The sequence below is a fragment of the Pantherophis guttatus genome, chromosome 2, assembly GCF_059756535.1.
Source record: "Pantherophis guttatus breed Tessera chromosome 2, ASM5975653v1, whole genome shotgun sequence".
Classification (NCBI taxonomy): Eukaryota; Metazoa; Chordata; class Lepidosauria; order Squamata; family Colubridae; genus Pantherophis; species Pantherophis guttatus.
Window position 1 is genome coordinate 268764409 of NC_142064.1, and position 20391 is coordinate 268784799.

Genomic DNA, 20391 nt, shown 5'->3' on the forward strand with positions numbered 1-20391 from the left:
AGGGAGGAAGGCAGGCAGGCAGGCAGGCAGGAGGGAAGGAAGGAAGTCAAGAAGAAAGGAAATAGTTTCAACAATGAGTTTTGGGAAGGGAGGAAGGCAGGCAGGCAGGCAGGAAGGAAGGAAGGAAGTCAAGAAGAAAGGAAATAGTTTCAACAATCAGTTTTGGGAAAGGAGGAAGGGAGGAAGGCAGGCAAGCAGGAAGGAAGGAAGGAGGGAAGGAAGGAAGGAAGGGTGAGAAGAGAAATATATCCATTGGAAAGTTACAGGTAGTAAGGCCTAGGAGTAGGCTTGCAGGCCCCACTGAACCAAAGTTTTAAACTAACATAATTGCAAAATGTACCAGACTTATTTCTAATGTGCTGACTTGTGTGCTGCATTTTCTGCAAAGTACGTGGTTTTGAGATATATTTGGAATCAGAACATTGAAACTGTGAGAAATAGGGAACTGAAAGTAGACAACGGATAGAGGTTTGAGATGTACACGGGTGTTTGTAGACAGTGATAGTCAGTAAGAATGTAAGAAAGAACAAGGAAGTGAAACTATGGAATGGGTATGTCAGTAAAAGAAAAAGGTATAAGAAATGTGGCTGGAGATGAGAATGGTGTCCTTTGCCCGATAGCAGTCCTTGTAGGATTTGCTATGTGTCATTGGACCCCTTTGCAATGGTTTAATAATGTAAGTTGTGGAATTGCATTGCTATGATGGCTGTTCCAAATTGCTCATGAATAAACCTCTGAATCTTAAATTAAAATTTATTGCTTGTGGTTTCCACTTTGGATTTTTTAATGGGGTATTTTTACGAAGGAAGGAAGGAAGGAAGGAAGGAAGGAAGGAAGGAAGGAAGGAAGGAAGGAAGGAAGGAAGGAAGGAGTTTCAACAATGAGTTTTGCTGGCTGGGGAATTCTGGGAGTTGAAGTCCAAAAGTCTTAACTAGCCAAGTTGGGAGACCCCCTGATCTAAATAAACAGCTCAGTTCCCCACTCCTAACTTGTCCATCATTTACAATATGTCTTTCCCCCCAAAATCAGTGCAGTAAAAGATACAACCATTCCATCTCATTTGGGTGTGGACAAAGTGGGTGCCGAGACATTGACTTCATGATCTTACCGTATTCCTCCACCGTGCAGGAATGTTGAACCGTTCTTTCAGAATCCTTCTGAACCACCACTTTGTAGGTGCCTAAGGCGGGCTCGGAAGACAGGGGAAATTCAAGCTGGACCAGACCCCCGTTCAGTTCGACATCTTTCCACTGGAACAACCGGTTTCTCTTGGGGTCCTGAGGAAGTCCGGAGGAAGCAGGGACACAAAACTTAAGGAAGCCATTTCGCTGTTGTTAATTTCAAACAATCTACAACCTGTAACCCTTTCTTAGGGGTTCCTTTTTCTGCAGCATATTTTGCCCATTTGTGTCAAAGTTAAACAAAGTTTTGTTCAAAGTTAGTTTAATGAAAAGAAGGACTAGGGGAGACATGATAGCAGTGTTCCAATATTTGAGGGGCTGCCCCAAAGAAGAGGAAGACAATCTAATCTCCAAAGCGCCTGAAGGCAGGACAAGAAGAAACTAATCAAGGAGACAACCAACCTAGATATAAGGAGAAATTTCCTAACAGAACAATTAAGCACTTGAGAGCAGGATCAGAAGCAACAGAGGGAGACCTATCAAATAGAGATCCAAGCTAGAATTAAGGACAAACTTTCCTAACAATGAAAACAATTGATCAGTGGAACACCTTCAGAAGGTGGTGGAGGTTTTTAAGAAGAGATTGGACAATCATTTGTCTGAAATGGTATAAGGTTTCCTGCTTGAGCAGGGGGTTGGACTAGAAGACCTCCAAGGCCCCAATTCTGTTATTCTATTAATCAAGCTAGAAGGCCCTGTTGCCTTGGAGTGAAGCTTGGTCAAACTCAAAAACACTGCACTGGCAAAGGACTGGATCTGATGACCTCCAAGATCCCTTCAATTTCTGTGGTTCTCCTTCTGAATATAACTGTATGTGTGCATGTATTCACTTAAAGTGGAATACTCCTCGTATCTTAAAACTGATGGCAGGAACAGCTGACCCCAGAGCAAATAAGGTAAATCAGATTTTCCCTCTCTGATGCCCTTCCAATATTCTGGACTACAAGACTCATCATCCCCAATTAGTGCACCTTACAGTCATGGATAGCTAAGGATGGCAGGATGGTAGAACATGATAGTCCCAAAGGTGCTTTTTCAGGAGGCAACTAGACTTTCTTGTGGTTTTGTTTTGTTTTTGAAGACGTTTTGCTTCTCATCCAAGAAGCTTCTTGGATGAGGAATGGAAGGATTTATATTCCTTGCAGACAGCTGGCCATTTGCATCCTTTTAGAGCAGGGCTGTCAAACTTGCGGCCCGTGGGCCGGGTGTGTCACGTCCTAGCCACACCCACGCCCAGTTTAGTGAAGGGGAAAAAAGTCCCGATACGTCACATGACGCTGCTGTGACGACGTGAGTTTGACACCCCTGTTTTATAGGGTCATTGAAGCACTTAGAGGTTTATCTGTGTATTGTGGTCCGCCAGCAGCCTGCGGAGCTGGCAGCGGAGTCAGACAGCAATGAGGTTGAGGAAGAACATGGGCCAGTCCTGGAGGCTGGGGAAGGCCCGGATGAGAGCTCTGCGTCGGAGGCAGAGATGGGGCCAGGGGCGTCAGGGAGTGATGTGTGGACTTCGGAGCCTCCAGAGGCTGACAGCAGAGAGGCAGAGGAACAGGAGGATCCTGTTCCTAGTGCACATATAAGAAGAGCTGCCAGAAGGCAGGAGCAGCTAAAGCAGAGAGGACGACACAGGAGTAAGGCCAAGAAACGATTGGCCCCTCCCATAAGGTTTAAAAGACCAGCAACGGCTCTTGGCCTCTTTGCCGGAAAACAACCGTTGAGAGAATTGCTTCTTGTTTGGCTGTAGTTATTTCTTCTGTTCCTGAACTGTTGCCAAGAAAAGCCTTTGGCAGTTTGCCTAATTATCCCAAGGTCAGAGATAAACTGAAGACTGGTGTTTTGAGGACTTTGCTTTCATTTAATTTTGAATACGCTGAGAATGAGTTAATTCTCAGCTTTTTTAATAAAATCTGTTTGCTTTTTGGAACTGTTTTGCATGGAGTATCAACTGCGTGGGCCTGGGTCACAACACTGTGTCCTCAGGGTCACCTGAGTAGCACTCCTGGTTCGTGTAGTCTGCAATTTTCCCTCTAGAAATCCATTCCTACTCCCACACCATTCAAAGGATGTTCATCCCAAATTGTATAGCTAAAAGTCTGCAGAGATTCTCAGTCATCCAGGTCAGGGTTGTCTCAAAGGGGCTCTTTCAGGAGGAAACTGGACTTTTTTGTTTTTTCTTTTTGAAGATGTTTCGTTTCTCATCCAAGAAGCTCCCCACTATCCTGTCAGAGCTGAAGAAGCTTCTTAGATGAGAAGCAAAAGGTCTTTAAAAGAAAAAAAAAGGAAGTCCAGTTGCCTCCTGAAAAAGCACCTTCAACCATGACCTGGATGTCTGAGAATCTCTACAGCAGTGGTTCTTAACCTGTGGGTCGCGACCCCTTTGGGGCTCAAATGACCCTTTCACAGGGGTCTCCTAAGACCATCAGAAAACACATATACCCGCGTTTTCGGCTTGGGAACAGCTGTCTCGCCAGGGAACGGGCCGGTAACTGGTTATCCTCCGGTAAGAGGCGCACCGGCCCTCTTGGAAAAAGTGGGGGTGCATGCACGGAGGGCGCACACATGCGCAGTGCCGGTTGCATGTACACATGCGCAGTGTGAGGCGCATGCATATTAGGAGCATGCGCAAATGGTGGCGCCCATTGCATTATGGGCGCTGGCACGCGAGCGCTCACACGCTCGGACTTTTGGCACACATTTTACAGTTGGGAGAGGGTCAGTGGTGGGTTTCAAAATTTTTTACTACTGGTTCTGTGGGTGGCATAGGCTTGGTGGGCGTGGTTTGGTGGGCCTGGCAAGGGAAGGAATAGTGTAAAATCTCCATTCCATCTCCACTCCAGGGAAAGGTTACTGCAAAATCCCTATTTCCTTCCGATCAACTGGGACTTGGGAGGCAGAGAATAGATGGGGGCGGGGCCATCAGAATTTTTACTACCGGTTCTCAGAACTACTCAAAATGTCTGCTACTGGCTCTCCAGTACTCGTCAGAACCTGCTGAAACCCACCTCTGAAGAGGGCGAAAGAGATATCACATGTAATGCTAGTTCGATTCTGAAAAGCATTTAAAAGATTTTCTCACAAGGGCTTTAATTATTGGCTTATTCTCAGTTTAGCTTGCTGATTGTGCTTGGTTTCCCCCCCCCTTTTTTTCCCTTTTTAAAATGCAAATTTTAATTCGTTCTTAATTTATTGGGGATTTTTAAATCTGTCGTCGGCCAAATTGTTTAATTCGGTTTTTATCCAGTTTTAAATTTTGTATATCTGTGTTTTTATCCTGTGGCTGTTCACCGCCCTGAGTCCTTTGGGAGTAGGGCGGTATACAACTAAACTAAACTAAACTAAACTAAACTAAACTAAACTAAACTAAACTAAACTAAACTAAACTAAACTAAACTAAACTAAACTAAACTACAAATGAGACAGCCCCCTAACACTAGGGATGAAAGGTTATGCATCTCTTTCTCAAAGAATGAATGAATCAGAACAACCTTTTCATTCATCTTTATAATCGGCTTCTAATAGCCACCAGAATTAACAGAATTAACATTCCTTTGAAATAATACAAAAAGTTTTGTAACCCATCTACCAAAAAAAAAAAAAAAATCAGTTAAAGGTGATGATTAAAGCAAACTCAACTTTGTCCCCTTTGCAGTGATGGGCAACTATATGGCCCCTTTAAGACCGGTGGACTTCAAGTCCCAGAATTCCTGAGCCAACTATGGCTCAGGAAAGGCTGGCTCAGGAATTCTGGGAGTTGAAGTCCACAGGTCTTAAAGGGGCCATAGTTGCCCACCTCTGCCTTTGTGAATAAGCAAGCATCCAAATTTCCAAATTCTAGTGATTTGGCTACTTCTAACAGTTGCGAGATCAGTATAGAAATTCCATAAGTGGATATTAAAGATCCATGCTCCAATAAAAGAAAAGGAAAACTTTTTTCCCTTTAAAAAAAAAAGAAGGGAAAAAAAAACCCCTTGACCTATTTTGCATCATCACTTCTAAATCTTGTCTATGCCCCAAATGTTAAATTTGGCCTATAGGCCATCAATATTCAGGACTTCGTGAAAGAGAATTTACTGCCGAGTGACTCTGTTCAGTGTTGCCTCTACGGTTAATATTTAATGTCATTTTGCTTTTCTGTTTGTTCTTGGCATCAAAAATCTCTTTGCTCAAGATAGTCCATAGATAAGTTATCTGAGGTACCTGCAGCCAGTTAAAATAGGGCATGCCTGGTGCAGCAGACAGCAGCAAATCAAATATTGCAGAGATCATTTCAAATAATCTAGTCAATGAAAAACTGACTAAACGATTTTGTAACTAGCCTAAAATCTCATTTCTGTGAGCCAATGCCCACATTTTGCTATGACATACAATTAATCTGGCTTGGCTGAGTTTCTACAATCTTAAATATTTTTCATCTTCTTTCTACAGCCTTGGCCATTTTCAAAATTCAAATTACAATTTGAATAGTCTCTGAATTGTATGTCTGACAAACCTATTACATCCCATGATGTAAAAAAGACATTGAGACTCTAGAAAGAGTGCAGAGAAGAGCAACAAAGAAGATTAGGGGACTGGAGGCTAAAACATATAAAGAACGGTTGGTGGAATTGGGGATGTCTAATTTAATGAAAAGAAGGATCACATGACCCCGGGACACCGCAACCGTCATAAATATGAGAGTTGCTAAGCGTCTGAATTTTGATCATGTGACCATAGGGATGCCGCAATTGTCATAAGTGCGAAAAACGATCATAAGTCACGGTTTCCAATGTCGTAACTTTGAACAGTCACTAAATGAACTGTTCTAAGTCGAGGTCTACCTGTATTTGATAAAATTTGAAGGTTGACTTATCCATGAGTACATGTGGATGCTTTATTTATTTATATTTCACATTTAGGAACTGCCCATCTCCCTCAAACGGTCATATGTGTAAAAAAGTCATAAGTCACTTTGTGAATGGTTGCCGAATGAATTGTTCTAAGTTGAAGACTACTTCTAGGAGATAATGTGAACCAGTGAAGTAGTGTTTAAAATATAAGACTAGAAATGGGGAGACTGAGTTCTAGTCAGCCAAGGAGGGAGGCAATGGCAGCCTTGCCAAGAAAACTGCCAGATTTGTACAGTCCAAGAATCGGACCTGACTGAACAAAAGAAAAAGAGATTGTCTCCTTCAGAATCCTAGAGCCTTTTGGTTCCTCAGAATGCGTAAGCCAGGGGTGAGGAACGACGGCCCTTTTGCGACTTGTGGACTTCGACTCCCAGAATTCCTGAGCTCAGGAATTCTGGGAGTTGAAGTCCAGAAGTCATAAAGGGGCCATCGTTCCCCATCTCTGGCATAAGCGAATCTTCTCCAGATTTCCTTCTTCCTGAACAGAAGGAAGAGTCCAGGAAAATGGAAATGTAGTGCCCCTGGACAATATCCAATTTGGGGAGCCTGTTGCAAGAGGTTCAAGGCCTTGGTGGCTTGAAGATTGCAATAAAACAAAGATGAACTTTGAGCAGGGATGGGAAACTAGGGCCCTGTGGACTGAGCATGGCTTACTCAGGAATTCTGGGAATTGAAGTCCACAGGTCATGAAGAGGCCATAGTTGCCCATATCCTGGCCTTTGAGCATAGTTCCCCCAAGTTAATGAGTGACATCTCTTTCAAAAATGAAAAGTCTCATAAGAGCAGCTAATAGACCTGGTTGATTTTAGGGGGATTCAGCCACTTGTGCTCCCTCATTTTCCTATAGAATTCTTATAAAATACCTCAATATAGTTTAGAAACTCAGATGGAATATGAAAACAAGAGTCCCTTCCCATCAGTTATGATTAACAGAGGAAGCTGATGGGATTCTTAGGAGGATTTCCCAAGTAATTTAAGCCAGCAGAATACAGAATATAGAATACCAGAGTCGGAAGGGGTCTTGGTGGCCTTCCTCTTCCAGGAAGAGGAAGAGAAGAAAAGAGAAGAGAAGGGAAGGGAAGGGAAGGGAAGGGAAGAGAAGAGAAGAGAAGAGAAGAGAAGAGAAGAGAAGAGAAGAGAAGAGAAGAGAAGAGAAGAGAAGAGAAGAGAAGAGAAGAGAAGAGAAGAGAAGAGAAGAGAAGAGAAGAGACCTTGGCGGTCTTCTAGTAAAATACCCACTCAGGCAGGAAACCCTGTACCATTTCAGACAAATGGTTGTCCAATGTCTTTTTAAAAGCCTCCAGTGTTGGAGCATTTACAACTTCTGGTGGCAAGCTGTTCCACTGGTTAATTGTTTAACTATCAAGAAATTTCTAGGTTGTTTCTCTCCTTGATTAATTTCCATCCATTGCTACTTGCTCTGCCTTCAGGTGCTTTGGAGGATAGATTGACCCTCTCTTCTTTGTGGCCTCTCCAATATTGGAAGACTGCTATCGTGTCAGGAGGTTAGATCTCTCTTTGATAAGCTTTCCTCTCTCACTTCTTGTCCTGCCTTCAGGTGCTTTGAAGAATTCTGCATGCTTTCGTTTTAATCCTGCACCAAATTGCTTGCCTTTTTTTTCTTCCCCTTAGGGTGCAAGGCAATCAGAGACATTGATCTGAAGACTAAATAAGAAGTTTCCCAACCGTAGCAACTTTAAGATGTGTAGTCTTCAACCCCCAGAATTCCTCCACATTGGGGAATTCTGGGAGTTAGAGTCCATGCGTATTAAAGTTGCCAAGTTTGGGAAACTCCTGGACAGGAATCTAATTGCTGCTTATATATAAGAGTCGTGGTGGCATAGTGGTTAGAATGCAGTATTGCAGGCTAATTCTGCCGACTGCCAGCAGTTCGATCCTGACCAGCTCAAGATTGACTCAGCCTTCCATCCTTCCGAGATTGGTAAAATGAGGAGCCAGATTGTTGGGGACAATATGCTGACTCTATAAACTGCTTAGAGAGGGCTGTTAAAGTACTATGCAGCAGTATATAAATCTAAGGGCTATTATTATTGCTATATATACTACTAGAGCTGTATGGGGGTGTATAAAGAGGGTTATCCTCATTTTATTTCTCCTCTTACAACACAGTGAGAGTTTATTCATTTGTGCAAATAAAGCATAGGAAAAGGGGGCGGGGCTTCATTTGTACAGACATGGGTGTCATCATGACCTTGATGACCCCACCGGAGTGATAAGGGAGTTCAGGTCATTGGAAAAGTGACCTGGCTGGAGGGTCCTGTTATTGATTAATCTGTTAACAAATTACGTGGGAAGAAGACTTCGTTACTTACCTCGATGTAGATCATGGAGACCTGTGGAAGGAAACACATTTAGAACAAAATCAGAAACAGGAATGAATTGGAGCGGAATTTTTCAACCTGGCCACACTTTAGGGAATCACGACGCTGATTTGCATATCAGTGAGGTTCAAGCAGAGTGAACTTCAACTCCCAGAATTCCCCAGCCAGCATGGCCATGGCTAAGCATTCTGGGAATTGAAGTCCACAAGGTATGGAAACACTGAGTTAGAGCTTGCTTGAAGACAAATCTTGATCCCTTCCTTTATTTCTCTGTGACATGTTCTCACACCACCAAGGAGGATGTGTCCATGGCTACTAAGCAGGTCTTGGGGACAGACATCCGAGGTCCATAAAGGACAATGTGTGGATCCTTTCTCTCCCCAACCACAGATGGGTGCATCCAGGGACACAATCTCATCCCCCGTACATTTGGAAATATCTGAAGAAATATCGGTTATCTAGACATGCTCCACGAGGACCATCCATGATAGGAGGTCTCCTTTGGAACCTGCAAGAAAGGGGCTTTCGTCTTCAAACAGGTTGCTCTGCCTGCATTCACAGGATGGGCGGGGATCAGAAAAGTCAAAGTTGTGTAGCTATGATTGCGCATGTCAGCTTTGGAAGCCAATGATGGTTGGAGAGCGCAGCGGACATACTGCCCTTTTTACGTGCTTCATTGTCACACGTGAAAAGGAACGAGGCTTCAATCACCCAGTCGCAATTCTGGGAGTTGAAGTCCACAAGTCATAAAGGGGCCATCGTTCCCCATGTTCTTGCTCAGGATTTCTGAAGTCCACAGGTCCCAGGGCCATAGTTCCTTACCCCTAATCTAAATGGAAGTGCCCTCAAATCTGCTACTTTTCAAAATTCCAAGATTATAATCCTAGAATAGAATAGAGTTTGAAAGTCGTGGGAAATGTAGTCCCAGCTCATCTGGAAGGAATCAAAGTAGAGGAGGCTGAGTTAGACCATATCTACCGTGTTTCCCCCAAAATAAGACCGGGTCATATATTAATTTTTGCTCCAAGATACATTATGGCTTATTTTCCGATTAGGTCTTATTTTGGGGGAAATACAGTACTAAACGCCTCTTTCTGCTGATGATTTTAACTGGGGCTTATTTTTGAGGTACGGTTTTTATTACAAGCATCCTGAAAAACCATGCTATGGCTTATTTTCCAATTGGATCTTATTTTCGGGGAAACAGGCTACCACAAGTTGCCCCAAATGATTCAAAGACCTAGTTTCATTGGAGATACCCTTCCTTGGATTCTGCTTCCGAGGCCCCACTGGATAAACAGGAACTTTAACACAGAGATTACTGATTAACAAAGGGAAGTGCCTCCATTTACATAATCCCCAAATGTTCTTATGAACTGAACAACATTCTTGAAAAAATTGCTGCATGGTGGAACCTACCTTCCTGGTTACTGGAAGGAATTCCTCATTCAGAGAGACAACACGAAACAGAACTGAGAAAGCAAGAAGAAAACCATTTTAAGTGGGATATGAGTTCTTCAGCATTGAAGAAGTTTCTTAGATGAGAAGAGAAAGGTTTTCAAAGGGAAAAAAAACAAAAAAGCCAGTTGCCTTTTGTAAAAAGCACCTTTGCGACAACCATGGTTTGGATGATTGAGAATCTCCATAGACATAAAAAGTATTATATTGAATCATGCTATGTTTTTATGCCACTCTTCCTCTACAAGACAGAGGTTTTCTCAAATCCACTATTTTGCAACCTGCCAGCCAGAATTGTTCAAAATTCTGCAGCACAATTACTCTCGTCTTCTGAGATGGAAAACTTCCAGAGCTCTTGTGTAAGTCCTAAAGTAAATGATATAGTTGTGAGCTGCCCAGAGTCATTTAGCGTTGGGCAGCATACAACTTTAATAAATTATTATATTATATTATCTAAGCATCTACTTCTGTCCTACTATAGCAGCACCATTGAGAGTGTCCTGACATATGACATTCTTGCATGGTATGGGAGCAGCTCTGTAGCGGACAAAAAAGCTCTACAGAGAATCATTAAAACTGCCCAGAATATCATCAGGCTCCAGCTACCAGCCCTGGACAACATCTTCGAATCTCGCTGTTTGAGGAAGTTGCATAACATTCTCAGAGACTCTTCCCATCCTGCTTACAATCTTTTTGGACTGTTGCCTTCTGGCAGAAGATACAGGACAATTAAAACTCGGACCACATGTTTTCTAAATTGTTTTTAACCCAGAGCTATAATTGACTCAACAATGAACTAAAGAGCCACCATCAGTGAGCTGTTGGACAGCATTACTTGGTCTGTTGTATGGATGTTTGGGTGGTTTAGGGGTGGGGAATTTGTGGTGGGTGGGAGTGTGTTTGGAGATTGTTATGTGTGTTGGACCTGATCTTTGGGTGAATTTTGTTGTATGGGTATACTGTGTATACATGTACAATGACAATAAAGTTATTATTATTATTTATTTCCAGATTCAGGGGAAAAATAACGAGGAAAATGTTTTGCATTACTGCCGCATGAATTGTGTGTTTTTTAAACCATGAATCCTGCTTAACATTATTTTAGTGATTAAACGTCCACAATCCCCCCCCCCCAAATCAACTGTGGATCAAAGGCAGCATTTTTCAACTTTAGCAGCTTTCAATCCATCCATCCATCCATCCAGTTATTTATTTGCTTAGGTTCATTGGCTGTTTTAGTTGTGACTCAGTTATGATAGGCTAAGTCATTTAAAATGCAAATAAACTTTTTTATCTCATTAATTTGGCCATAAACATGCACCACAAAAGGGACATCAAGGCCAGGAACATAGGACCAGGGACTCTATGGGGCTTATGGGTTTACGTACCCCCCATCCCACCTAAAAGTGGGACCCTTGTTAGATACCCAAGAAACACAAAATCTTGAACTGAGATCATATACAATTGGCAGAGAGCTATTCCCTTTCCAGGAGCCATGCTCTTACTTTTTTGTCCTGGCTTGTAGATGGGTTTGTCGGTCTGAACAAAGAGGAGGCTGTCCTGGTTGTCGATGTACACTCTTTTCCGATTTAGGTACCTCAGTGTTGCTCCCGTTACCTCCACTGTGAAAAGCGCTATGTGGGAGTTGAAGGACGTTTCCCATTTGGGGAGCTGGAGAAGGGAGAAAGCAGGCATGTTAGTTTTTCTAGAGAGGAGTACCGTGGGTGTTAATTGGCCAAGCCAAAGACAGAGGAGAGGAGAGGGGAGGAGAGGGGGAGGGGAAGAGAGAGAAGAGAAGGCAAAGTAGAAGAGAGGAGGAGAGGAGATGGGGAAGGAGAGGGGGGGAAGGGAAAGGAAGAGAGGGGAGGAAAGAGAGAGGAGGAGAGGAGAAGAGAAGGGGAAGAGAGAGAGGAGAAGGCAAAGTAGGAGAGAGGAGGGGAGGAGATGGGGAAGGGAAGGGGGGAAGGGAAGGGAAGAGAGGGGAGGAAAGAGAGGAGGAGAGGAGAGGAGAAGAGAAGGGGAAGAGAGAGAGGAGAAGGCAAAGTAGGAGAGAGGAGGGGAGGAGATGGGGAAGGGAAGGGGGGAAGGGAAGGGAAGGGAAGAGAGGGGAGGAAAGAGAGAGGAGGAGAGGAGAGGAGCAGGGGAAGAGAGAGAGGAGAAAGGGGAGGAGAAGGGGAGGGAGAGGAGGGAGAGGAGAAGGGAGGAGAGGAGTGGAGGCAGGGAAGGTGCTGGGAGAAGAGAGAAGAGAAGAGAAGAGAAGAGAAGAGAAGAGAAGAGAAGAGAAGAGAAGAGAAGAGAAGAGAAGAGAAGAGAAGAGAAGAGAAGAGAAGAGAAGAGAAGAGAAGAGAAGAGAAGAGAAGAGAAGAGAAGAGGTCTATTCACACAGCTCAGTGAATACAATTGCCAAAGATCCAAATAAAGATTAAATCTCTTATTGTTTGATTGCTCTATGAATTGTTGATGTTGCTATGAATACAGTTGCACATAGTAACGTCATAAACTCATAATGGAAGAAAACATTCCTCTTCCACTGTACCAAAGTACTGTATATCCACGCAATTTTTATTTCGTTTTTCTTTTACTGTTGCACTGTACATGGACATCCTGTGAGGCGAAGAGAGCCCAGAGGGCCTCACCTGGAACTCGATGCACTTGAACAGGTCTTTCTTGGAGACTTCTTCCCTTAGGAGGCTCCTGTTCTGCAAGCCGTATTCCAGGGTGATGCTCAGCGTCACGGACTCATTCAGGTGGTTCAGCTGGACGCAGATCTGCCTGGGGGTTTCCGTGGGGACAACGACAGGCACCAAAACCAGATATTGCCTGGAAAGAGAAAAACAGAATTAGTCAGGAGACCAGAGAATGAAGGTGGCCATCCCACCACATGAGTGGCACATCCCAACTGTGGTTGCTAAAAAGAACTATCTGGGTTAAACTAAATTTAATTTTATAATATCCTCGGGGGGGAGGAAGGTAGGGAAGGAAGGAAGGAAGGAAGGAAGGAAGGAAGGAAGGAAGGAGAAGGAGGGAGGGAGGGAAGGAAGGAAGGAAGGAGAGGGAGGGAGGGAAGGAAGGAAGGAAAGAAGGAAAGAAGGAAGGAAGGAAAGAAGGAAGGAAGGAGAAGGAGGGAGGGAGGGAGAGAAGGAAGGAAGGAAGGAAGAAAGGAAAGAAGGGAGGAAGGAGAAGCAGGGAGGGAGAGAAGGAAGGAAGGAAGGAGAAGGAGGGAGGGAGAGAAGGAAGGAAAGAAGAAGTGGGAGAGGGAGGGAGAGAAGGAAGGAAGGAAGGAGAAGGAGGGAGGGAGAGAAGGAAGGAAAGAAGAAGTGGGAGAGGGAGGGAGAGAAGGAAGGAAGGAAGGAGAAGGAGGGAGGGAGGGAGGGAAGGAAGGAAGGAGAGGGAGGGAAGGAAGGAAGGAAGGAAAGAAGGAAGGAAGGAGAAGGAGGGAGGGAGAGAAGGAAGGAAAGAAGAAGTGGTAGAGGGAGGGAGAGAAAGAAGGAAGGAAGGAGAGGAAGGAAAGAAAGGAAGGAAGGAAGGTTGGTTTCAGTGATTGAAGGCAAATAACTGGCAGATAATCAGGTATTTGCTCCTGAAGAGTTTATCCATACTAAAAGGGGAAATTTTGCCTATCTCATTTTTCACCAAATCACATTACCTGCGACTTAAAAGTTAACACAGGTAGCCTTTGACTTACAATCATTTGGTCAGTGACCGTTCGAATTTACGATGACACTGAAAAAAAAGTGTGGTTGCAAAACGTAGAAAAACTTGGAACCCTGACAGTCAGAAGGTCACAAAAAGGAATCACATGATCCCGGGACTCTGCAAGGGTCACAAATATGAGTCAGTTGCCCAGGGTCTGAATTTGGATCAGGTGGCCGTAGGGATGCTACAACGTTCGTAAGTTTGAACAACGTTCGTAAGTCACTTTTTTCCCCCCGTGCCGTTGTAACTTCAAACCGTCACTAAGTAAAAACTCTTAAATGTCTACGGAGATTGTCAAATAAATGAACTGTCGTAAGTCGAGGACTACTTGTATTAGCGCAGAGAAAGTTGGTCGGCTTCGTTCTGTACATCACAGCCCTTCAAGATGTTTGAAAATGCCAAATGTGTCGTTTTTTTCATTGCCGTACAAACCGCGTTTTTCTTTCTTTTTTTGAGAGTTTTGTTTTCCAGCCCCCTTGTCGAAATAGGAAGTGAAACTTGCAAAACCAGCCGGGGGAACATTTTTAGCTCTCCCAGACTTTCGGATTCTGATTCAAGGCACGTATCCTTTTCAGAACAGGAATTACAAAGAACGGTTTCTTTGCGAAAGAATTGAACTAAAATTAATCTGGGGATTTATTTATTTTTTTAAGCCTTTTTCCTGGATTAAATTAAAGGAGTTATGCTTATCACGCTGTATGTGAAAAAAAAAAATGCTCAGTGCAAAATTGTAACACGCCCAATGCAGATAGTCCTCGACTTACGACAGTTCATTTAGTGACCATTCAAAGTTACAGCGGCACTGGAAAAGTGACTTATGACCGTTTTTCGCACTTATGACTGTTCCAGTATCCCCATGGTCGCGTGATCAAAATTCAGACGTTTGGCAACTGACTCATATTTATGACGGTTGCAGTGTCCCTGGGTCACGTGATCCCTTTTTGCGACCCTCTGACAAGCATAATCAATGGGGAAGCCAGATTCACTTAACAACCGGGTTACTAGTTTAACAACTGCAGTGATTCACTTAACCAATGTGGCTAGAAAAATCATAAAATGGGACGAACTCACTTAACGAATGAGCAACATAAATTTTGGGCTCAATTGTGGTCGTAACTCGAGGACTACCTGTATGAGTAAACGAAATACTCAGTGCAAAAATTGAACATGCCCAATACTCCTTTCTTCTTGTTTCGTGCTGTCAACATCAATGGGTTACGATTCCCAAAATCTTCGGTGGTCACACAGGTAGTTCTCCACTTACGACCGGTTGCTTAGCAATTAGTAGAAGTTACAGCTGACTTATGATCCAGATTTGAAGTTCTGACATTAGCCTCCCACTCCTCCCCGGTGCAGTCACATGACCCCGCTCTGGGCATTTGGCACCACCTGGGTTCGATTTACAATCACATGTCCACGTTTTAATTAACAAACAATTGTTTTGCCAAAACCAACATTTACTTCTGGTTTTCAGCAAAACTAGTTTACAGCAAACCATAGGTTCGTTTAATGACTGTCGGTCATATGACTGTCACCAGTCAGGACTGTAGTGGGTAGGCCCAGGGGTGAAATGCTCCCGGTTCGGACCGGATCGCCTAATCCGGTAGCGATGGAGGCGGGTGATTCGGAGAACCGGTAGCAAAAATCCCTGCCCCGCCTTCCACCCCCATGTCCAGCTGAGCCGCACAATCATCAGAGGCTTTTCTTTTTTTTACTTTTAAAAGCATTTTTTCTACAACCTCTTCGGCTGAAAAATTCCTTTTAAAAGTAAAAAAAAAAAAAAGCCTCTGATGATTGTACAGCTCAGCTGGGATCGTCAAAGGCTTTTAAAAGAAAAAAAACCCTTTTTTTCTTTTAAATGCCTCTGACAATCCAAGCTGAGTTTTTAAAAAAGCCTCTTCTATCACTATATAGAAGGCAGTCACTAAACAAGTATACCACCTTTACTAAGCCTGGATCAGACCTTGTAGTTTTCTTCATTAGGTAGAATATAGTATGTTATACTATTGTTGGAAGGGACCTTGGAGGTCTACTAGTCCAACCCCCTGCTTAGTCAGAAAACCTTATACTAGGGGTGTCAAATTAAGGCCCGGGGGCTGGATCCGGTCCGTGGGGTACTTAGATCTGGCCCATGGGGCCACCCTGGAAACATCGAAGGACTGGCCTGCGGTGCCTCTTCACAGCAAAAACAGAGCTCAGGAGGGTCATGCGACAGCCTCCTGCAACGCTCTACCGCGAAAACGGAACTCGGGAGGGCCGCACACAGCCTTCCTGAGCTCCAGACCGCTGCAGGGGGCCATCGCAGCTGAAAACGGAGCTCGGGACTGTGGGATCCTGGTGCCCTGGGAGCTTGGGGGCGGCGCTTGGTGGTTGTTCTCCGCTGCCTAGGGCTCTGGACAGCTTGCACTGCCTTCCAGGGAGTCCTCTGCATGGCCTGAGCGGGACAGGAAGGCTCGTCTGGAGCAGGGGTCTCCAACCTTGGCAACTTTAAGCCTGGCGGACTTCAACTCCCAGAATTCCCCAGGCTTAAAGTTGCAGAATTCTTTGCAAAGCTGGCTGGGGAATTCTGGGAGTTGAAGTCCGCCAGGCTTAAAGTTGCCAAGGTTGGAGACTCCTGCTCTGGAGGACAAGGGTTTGGCGCTCTCCCTGGTCTTGAAAATTCCCCCAGCTCCTCCCAGACTGCCACAAGCACCCCGACACAAATGACGTGGAGTTGGACATGCGCCCCCTGGCCATGCCCCCCCCCCCACAAAGTCAAACACAGCCCTGATGCGGCCCTCAATGAAATCGAGTTTGACACTCCTGCCCTATAGTATTTCAGACAAATGGTTATCCAATCTCTTCTTTAAAATTTCCAGTGTTGGAGCATCTACAACTTCTAGAGGCAAATTATTCCAGTGATTAATTGTTCTAACTGTTAGGAAACTTCTCCTTACTTCAGAAGGGACTTGCCCGGATCTCTTCCTTATTCCTGAGAGACAAAAAGAGAGGGACTGGCCCAGGTTGAACCAGCTTGGCAGGATTCACATTTGCATTCCTGGTTTCCAGCCTGTTACCTGTAGCCACCACCCCAACCTGGCTGATGCCTGTATGCTTTTATTTACAGATAGTCCTCGGCTTACAACCGTTCATTTAGTGACCGTTCGCAGTTACAACAGTATTAAAAAATGTGGACTTATGACTTTTTTTTTCACACTTACGACCGTTGCAGCATACCCAAGAGCTGAAGAAGCTTCTTGGATGAGAAGCAAAACGTCTTCAAAGAAAAACCAGAAAGTCCAGTTGCCTCTTGAAAAAGCACCTTTGGGTGCTTACATCTTCACAAGATGTAAGCTGTTCCAAATAAAGCTGCCTTTTGCAATTGACGGGTCTGGATTTTGTCAATGCTTATGATGGTGAAGTTGTTCAACGTCACATCAAGGTCAATCCCAGGTGTTTTGGGATTGCACCCAAGGTGTTTGCCTACTACTACTACTACTGGTAGTATTTTTTATTTCTTTTGTCACAATGGTTCTTCTACAAGTAGTCCTCGACTTAAAACAGCTCATTTGGTGACCGTTCAAAGTTACGGCACTGAAAAAAGTGACATATGACCGCTTTTCCATAGTTACAACCTTTGCAGGATCCCCATGGTCACGTGATCAAAATTCAGAGACTGGGCAACTGTTTCATATTTATGACGGTCACAGTATCCCAGGCTCATGTGATCACATTTTGTGACGTTCTGAGAAGCAAAGTCAATGGGGAAGCCCGATTCACTTAACAACCAAGTTACTAACTTATCAATTGCAGGGATTCATTTAACAAATATGGAAAGAAAGGTCGTAAAATAAAGTTGATCCAAGTATGGGCGCCAGGCTTCAGCTGGCACAGAATGCGGCCGCGCGGGTTATTGCGGGAGGGACCCGATACTCCCATATTACACCACTCCTGCGCGGCTTGCATTGGTTGCCGGTTGCCCTCCGGGTGAGATTCAAGATGCTGGTGTTAACCTATAAAGCCCTTCATGGCTTAGGCCCAGGTTATTTGTCGGACCACCTGCAACCAGCATCAACTTCCCATCGCCCGGTGCGCTCTCACAGAAAGGGCCTACTCAGGGTGCCGTCGGCTAGACAATGTCGGCTGGCGACTCCCAGGGGTAGAGCCTTCTCTGTGAGCGCCCCCCACCCTTTGGAATGAACTTCCCTTGGGACTCCGGTTGGCACTTGACCTTCGCACCTTCCGCTGTGAATTGAGAACCTGGCTATTTATGTCCCCTGGCCTAGACTGCTGGGGTAGTATATTTTAAATTTTTTTAAAAAAAAACTTTCTTGATTTTTATGTATATTCGTTGTTTTTAACAGTCGCTTGGTCAACTGTCGTTGTGAGCCGCCCTGAGTCCTTGGAGATAGGGCGGCATACAAATTTTATAAAATAAATAAATGAATGAATGAATAAAATGGGGCAAAACTCACTTAACAAATCTGTCGCTTAGCAACATCAGTCTGGGGCTCAGTTGTCGTTGTAAATCGAGGATTACCTGTATTAGTCAGTTTTGCAAAACTCGCTTAGCAACATAAAGTTTGGACTCCATTGGGGTTGTAAGTCGAGATCTACCTGTATTAGTCAGTTTTGCCAACCTCGTTTAGCAACATAAATGTTGGGCTCCATTGTGGTCTTAAGTCGAGGACTACCTGTAATAGTCAGCTTTGCAAAAAAAGTTAGTCAGAATGGCGTAGAGTTGTGCCAAGGACAAAGAGACCCAGGTTCAAGAGCCTTGGTAGTACAGGGGTTTAAGGCACCCTGTTATTAAGCTGGTTATTAAGACCAGCTGCCTGCAATTACTGCAGGGTTCGAATCTCGCCAAGGCTCAAGGTTGACTCAGCCTTCCATCCTTTCTAAGGTAGGTGAAATGAGGACCCAGTTTGTGGGAGCAATAAGCTGACTTTGTATAAATATACAAAAAGGATGAAGGCTATTGCTGAGCACATTGTAAGCCGCCCTGAGTCTTCGGAGAAGGGCGGCATATAAATCAAATTAAAAAAAAAAAAAAAAAAAACACCCTTGGCCACCAAAGAATGCTGAGTAGCCAGTTGCTCTTTCTTAACCTAGCCTCCCTCACAACGTTGTTGTGAGGTCCAAATACGAAAAAGGAGGGTGATGCAGGCTGCCTTGAGCTTCAGCAGGGAAGGCAGGACAGTGATCTCAGCGAAAAATAAAGAAATAATAGACGAAAAATGAAATTCAATGTAGAGAAAAGTAAAGTCTTACACTTAGGCAAGAAAAACCAAAAGTACACATATAAACTGGGTGAAACCAGGCTTAATAGCAGTGGCTGTGAGGTATCTTGGAGTCTTAGTAGACAACCATTTAAATATGAGCTAACAGTGTGCAGGAGCAGCCAAAAAAAAAAACCCAATGCAACCCTAAATTGCATTAACAAAGGGATACAATCAAGAGCAATCACTCTATAAAGCCCTAGTAAGGCCACACCTAGAGTACTGCATCCAGTTTTGGTCACCACACTATAAAAAAAGATGTTGAGACTCTAGAAAAAGTGCAGAGAAGAGCAACCAGGATGATCAGGGGACTGGAGGCTAAAACATAGGATGAATGGTTGCAAGAACTGGGCATGGCTAGTCTGGTGAAGAGAAGGACCAGGGGAGACAGGATAGTCAAATTGGATTTAATTATTTTAAAATTATTTTAATTTTTACACTGCATGTATTTTAACCCTGGCTGTTCACCGCCCTGAGTCCTTCGGGAGAAGGGCGGTATAAAAATTTAATAAATAAATAAATAAATAAATAAATAAATAAATAAATAAATAAATAATAGTATTCTTCCAATATTTGAGGGGCTGCCACAGAGAGGAGAAGGTCAAGCTATTTTCTGAAGGCCAGACAAGGAGTAATGGATGGAAACTGAACAAGGAGAGATTCAGCCTGGAAATAAGGAGAAATTTTCTGACAAGTGAGAGCAATCAACCAATGGAACGGAAGTTGCCTTCAGAAGTTGTGGGAGCTTCATCACTGGAGGCTTTCAAGAAGAGATTGGACTGCCATTTGGCAGAAATGGTATAGGTAGGTTTTCCTGCTTGGGCAGAGGGTTGGACTAGATGACCTACAAGGTCCCTCCCAACTCTGTTAATCTGTATCTGTACCCATTTTTGCCTTCTGGAAAAAAAAAAAAAACCAGACTCAACATTCGGAGGGAAACAAAGAAGAAATGAAGGAAAACTGCTTACGGTTTTGGGGTCGATGCTGTGGTGCCCCCGGGAAGGAGGAAGAGGCCCAGGAGAAAAAGGCAGGGTCCTACAAGTATCTGGTTCTTCCCCATAGCGTTGAGAGGTCAGCTGGTAGAGGAGTCAAAGCTGGTGGGTCAGAGGAGACGGAGTTGTTCTCCACCTCACCTGCTCCGTCCTCCGCTAACCAGCCAGCCCTTTTATACTCGCTGCCTGCAAATGGGAGGACACAGAAACACACCCACATTCCTCTCTACCCACAGGGATTATTGATTTGGCTCGCAGGCTATTTGCACAGCTAAGACGCCTGCCTGGCTGTGGGTGCATGTCGTGGATGTCTTTGTGTGTGTGTGTGTGTGTGTGTGTGTGTGAGTGAGCGAGAGAAAGAGAGAGAGAGAGAGACCTTAGTTGTATGTTGTACTAGGCAACACGCCAAGGTCAGAAATAGGGACATGGTTTGAGCAATACACCGGACAGAACTCTGTGTGCAAATAGAAGTTTTGCTCTTCTCTATCTTTCCACATCCACACAAACACACAACTTGGCTGCCTTTCCAGCCCCGGATCAATCTGTTTCTCAAGACCTAAAGGGGTACGGTTACAGGT

General features: G+C 44.2%; 1 protein-coding gene across 2 annotated transcripts in view; it reads right to left on the reverse strand.

Annotated features, from left to right (window-relative positions):
* LOC117662568 (alpha-2-macroglobulin-like) overlaps positions 1-20183 on the reverse strand; it is a 77410-nt gene extending 57227 nt beyond the window's left edge. Inside the window, exons 1-6 of one of the 2 annotated variants that reach the window (XM_060691252.2) lie at positions 19790-20183; positions 12504-12687; positions 11373-11538; positions 9829-9881; positions 8401-8421; positions 1109-1277 (exon numbers count right to left, since the gene is read on the reverse strand). In XM_060691252.2, coding sequence (XP_060547235.2) covers positions 1109-1277; positions 8401-8421; positions 9829-9881; positions 11373-11538; positions 12504-12687; positions 19790-19881 — 685 coding nt within the window. In that variant the 5' untranslated portion in view covers positions 19882-20183. The remainder of the gene's footprint in view (positions 1-1108; positions 1278-8400; positions 8422-9828; positions 9882-11372; positions 11539-12503; positions 12688-19789) is intronic. The other variant, XM_060691253.2, reaches the window with a different exon arrangement.
* Between the last annotated feature and the right edge of the window lie 208 nt (positions 20184-20391).